At 58.0% G+C, this 3649-nt stretch overlaps 1 protein-coding gene across 1 annotated transcript; it reads left to right on the top strand.

Moving 5' to 3' along the window:
• Positions 1-310: 310 nt before the first annotated feature.
• On the top strand, positions 311-3176 carry LOC104491492 (protein Wnt-4-like). The gene is made up of 5 exons (XM_010133927.1): positions 311-375; positions 602-840; positions 1568-1699; positions 1862-2004; positions 2709-3176. The coding sequence occupies exons 1-5, from the start codon at positions 311-313 to the stop codon at positions 3174-3176; spliced, it is 1047 nt and encodes a 348-aa protein (XP_010132229.1).
• Positions 3177-3649: the final 473 nt, after the last annotated feature.

The raw sequence follows: 3649 nt of genomic DNA, 5'->3' as shown, positions 1-3649 counted from the left end.
ATGACTGTTCCAGAGCCCCAGGTCAGAGCTCTCCCCTGATGCTGCCCGAGCAGTGGGTAGGGAGCAGCACCGGTGCAGACATCCTTGCAGGGCCAACCTGGCAGGTTTCTGCATGCTACCAGATCGCTGATGCTGGCAGGCAACCGCGGCAGCCCACGGTCATTGCCGAGGGCAGGGGCTACCCGTGCCTTGCAGTGCTGGGCCAGAACTGCTGTGGGAGTGACTATCAGGCAGAGGCAGCGGGAGGTCGCAGGAGAGGAGGTCGCAGCTGCTGCACCGTGGTTGAAGGCGACGTTTTGCCGGGGAGAGGATGGAGATGGTATGGCTGTACGTGGTGCTGATCCCTATGCAGCACGTCCTGGCTGTGACCTGGCTGTAAGTATGCTTTGCACTTCTGGACTGGAGGCAGCACGTTAGAAGAGGCTCCTCTGGGAGCATGAAGGGAGAGGAACAATGAAGCTGAAGGGGCACAGACAAGAGGCAGCACAGCCCCTTCCCTGCCTTGTTTCTGCTCCAAAATAAGGCTCTAGAGGGCTAGTCCCCTGCAGACGTAGCACTGGCTCTAGCCCATCCGTGACTGAATCTCTCTCCTGTCCCACAGGTACCTGGCCAAGCATCCTTCTTTGCGGATGGTTCTCCAGGACCCCAGTGGCTGCAAGGGTCTGGCGGGGCTGGTAGAAGAGCAGGTCCACATCTGCTGGCGGCAGGCAGAAGCCATGGATGCAGTGAGGCGAGGTGCAGAGCTGGCTGTCGAGGAGTGCCAGCACCAGTTTCACTCTCGCCGGTGGAACTGCTCCACGCTGCAAGGGCTGCAGGTTTTCGGCAAGGTCACCATCCAAGGTCAGTGAGGGGGAGGTAGCACCGGCGCAGCTGGCATGGGGTCCCTTCAGTATGCTCACAGAGCCCCCTTGGCATATCAGCTTTTCCTGGGCTGGCGTTCAATTGCCACGCTGGGACCAGCCCAAGGGTGACAAGTGCCCTCCTCTACACGCTAACAAAGTTGCCAGCACAGAGCAAACTGAACCAAACGCACGAGCTGTTACAAATATTAATGTTCCGGCTAAACTTATTCCTTGTTTGGCCAGGCTTGGCTTTTCGGTCCCATCTGGACCATTCTGGGTATCTTCTCTGCAGGCTGATAGACCTTCTGCACCATCCTGCCACCCGCCCAGCACTTTGGACTAGCCGTTCAAATCAAACCTTTTGCTCCGAAGCTGCAGTCCCTTTTTATTGCAGGCTGGGAAAAAGATCTGCCTGTGCCCCTAAACCAGTATGGAACAGATTTTGCGTGTGTTTGCATGGAAGGAGCTGTTCAGAGGGCTGTAAGCAGGGTCTCTAGCTCCCAGAGACAAGGCAGCAGGGTCCTTCCTGACAAATCGGTCTGCATAGGAAACTTAGCTCCCGACATCTCCCAGCATACGAAGCAGCGTCCTGACAGCCATTTCTCCTGAGCAGTCTGCATCTGAACGCATCCTTCCTGCGTGCCCTCATAGCCTGTTTCCCCCCACCATGTCCCATCAGTCCCTTCCGCCTCCTCAGACTGATGCCATTTCTCACTCTGCTGCAGGCACACGAGAGTCTGCTTTCATCCATGCCATCTCTGCTGCTGCCGTCGCCTTTGCTGTCACTCGTGCCTGCAGTCGCGGGGAGTTGGAGAAGTGTGGCTGTGACCACAAGATCCGAGGAGTTAGCCCCGAAGGTGAAGGAGGAGGCCAATGACAGGGAGAGGGACGGCAGAAGAGAAGATCCATGGGGAAGACTCTCACCAAAGGAGGAGACATCTTCTCTACGGCCCTCAGCCCTGTGGGAGATCCTCCCAGGGGATCTCCTTCTTCATCTCATGGCTGCTTTTCCTCTGCAGGTTTCCAGTGGTCGGGCTGCTCTGATAACTTGTCTTACGGGATTACTTTTTCTCAAGCCTTCGTAGACAACCCCGAGAAAAGCCGTGGTGTTTTCTCCAGCCAAGCTCTCATGAACCTGCACAACAATGAGGCTGGGAGGAAGGTAAGCGCAGGAACAAGGTCTGGGAGGCAAGCCCAGCTACAGGGACTTCTCCTGGCTAGGCAGAGCTCAGTCCAACCCCCGTATCCTGTGGAGCAGTTTGGGGCAGCCACGAGCTTCCAGAGGGGTCCTGCATGCTGCTGCCTTTCTTCAGCCCCCTCGCGCTGAGCTGGCTTCTCGCCTGCACAAGGCTGGGTCCCAGCCTCTCCTACCTGCCTTGCACAGAGTCCTTTTCCTCACAGAGCCCAGCTGTGATTTGTCTTACTTGGCCTGTTCTGCAAAGGAAATGAGTTTCCCCACTCTGCTCTGAAGGGCTTCTCCTAAGCAAAGGCACTATCCTCTGCAGGGACCATTGTCAAATCTTGTCCCTTGAGCATCCCCTGGCTCTGGGCAGATCTATTCCCCTCCCCACAGCCCCATGGGTCAGAGCAGATCCCTCACTCTTCCCTCACCTCAGGGATTTTTCTTATAGACCCAAGCCATCCTGTTTCCCACAGATTGGATCCCCTTCTTTTTCATATTAGCTTGCCTTAAAAAGACTTTTTTACTCCCTCCCCAAACCTTCCTTCCCCTTTCCTTCAGCTGATCCTGGCCGTCTGGCCCAAGGGAGCCGTGGGGAGGAATGGCAGCTGCTGGGGGCCCACAGGCTTTAGAGGTGCAGGGCAGGGTGTCCCAGGTCTGGCTGGCAGCTGCCTCCCACTCCCCAGGCTCTCCTGGCTCACATGAAGGTGGAGTGCAAGTGCCACGGTGTCTCAGGCTCCTGCGAAGTGCGCACGTGCTGGAAGGTCATGCCTCCCTTTCGCAAGGTGGGCGATGTCCTCAAGGAAAAGTTCGAGGGGGCAACAGAGGTTCACCCCAAGCTGGTCGGTTCCCGGCAGCTCCTGGTGCCCAAGAGCTCCCACTTCAAGCCCTACACGGCTCACGACCTGGTCTACCTGTTGGCTAGCCCAGACTTCTGCAACTGGGACCCCCAGCACGGAGTCTTTGGCACCTCCGGCCGCCAGTGCAACCGGACATCCCCAGCCATGGACGGCTGTGAGCTCCTGTGCTGCGGGAGGGGCTTCGACACGGCCCAGGCAGAGGTGGTGGAGCGGTGCAGCTGCAAGTTTCGCTGGTGCTGCTCCGTCAAGTGCAAGCAGTGCCGGCACCTTGTGGAGGTGCACAGCTGCCACTGAAGGGGAGCGCAGCGAGGGCAAAGACTGCTGGGGACTGCAAGGCCACAGGGAGAGACCAGCCTGGGCACGGACACGGGGAAGGAGGGGAAGGTGTGCAGAAGACACACAGCCTGAGAGGGAGCTGAGGAGGTGTGGGGTTTTGCTGCCCTGCAAGGGCAGCCCCTGGCTTTGGGGGTACCAGCAAGCTACTGTGTAGTCCCCACCCAGCACCCTCTCACCAGCCTCAATGGGCTGTTTGTGGTTTGAATTATTTTTCTGGGTGGAGGATTGGAGGACACAGGCTCCGTAAACCCTTAAAATTCAGAAATAAACCAGCTACACCTGAAAGCAAAGTGTGTATGTCAGGTTTTTTCTCACGTGCTGCATTTGGGACCTGGAGAGTCCCAGGCTCGGCTCCCTCCCGTGGGGTCGGGGGGTACAAGGCCAGGCTGGACTCCTCACGATCAGCGGCCACGGGGGCTGGGGCAAGCAAA

The sequence above is a fragment of the Buceros rhinoceros genome, unplaced genomic scaffold, assembly GCF_000710305.1.
Source record: "Buceros rhinoceros silvestris isolate BGI_N320 unplaced genomic scaffold, ASM71030v1 scaffold35133, whole genome shotgun sequence".
Classification (NCBI taxonomy): Eukaryota; Metazoa; Chordata; class Aves; order Bucerotiformes; family Bucerotidae; genus Buceros; species Buceros rhinoceros.
The sequence above is the reverse complement of the archived record's forward strand: the minus strand, read 5'-3'. Positions and strand labels throughout refer to the sequence as shown.

Coding starts and splice junctions, on each gene's coding strand:
- LOC104491492 (XM_010133927.1), top strand. CDS start 311: ATGGAGATGGTATGGCTGTACGTGGTGCTGATCCCTATGCAGCACGTC. Junction 376..601: donor GTCCTGGCTGTGACCTGGCT/GTAAGTATGCTT, acceptor CCTGTCCCACAG/GTACCTGGCCAAGCATCCTT. Junction 1,700..1,861: donor CCGAGGAGTTAGCCCCGAAG/GTGAAGGAGGAG, acceptor TTTCCTCTGCAG/GTTTCCAGTGGTCGGGCTGC.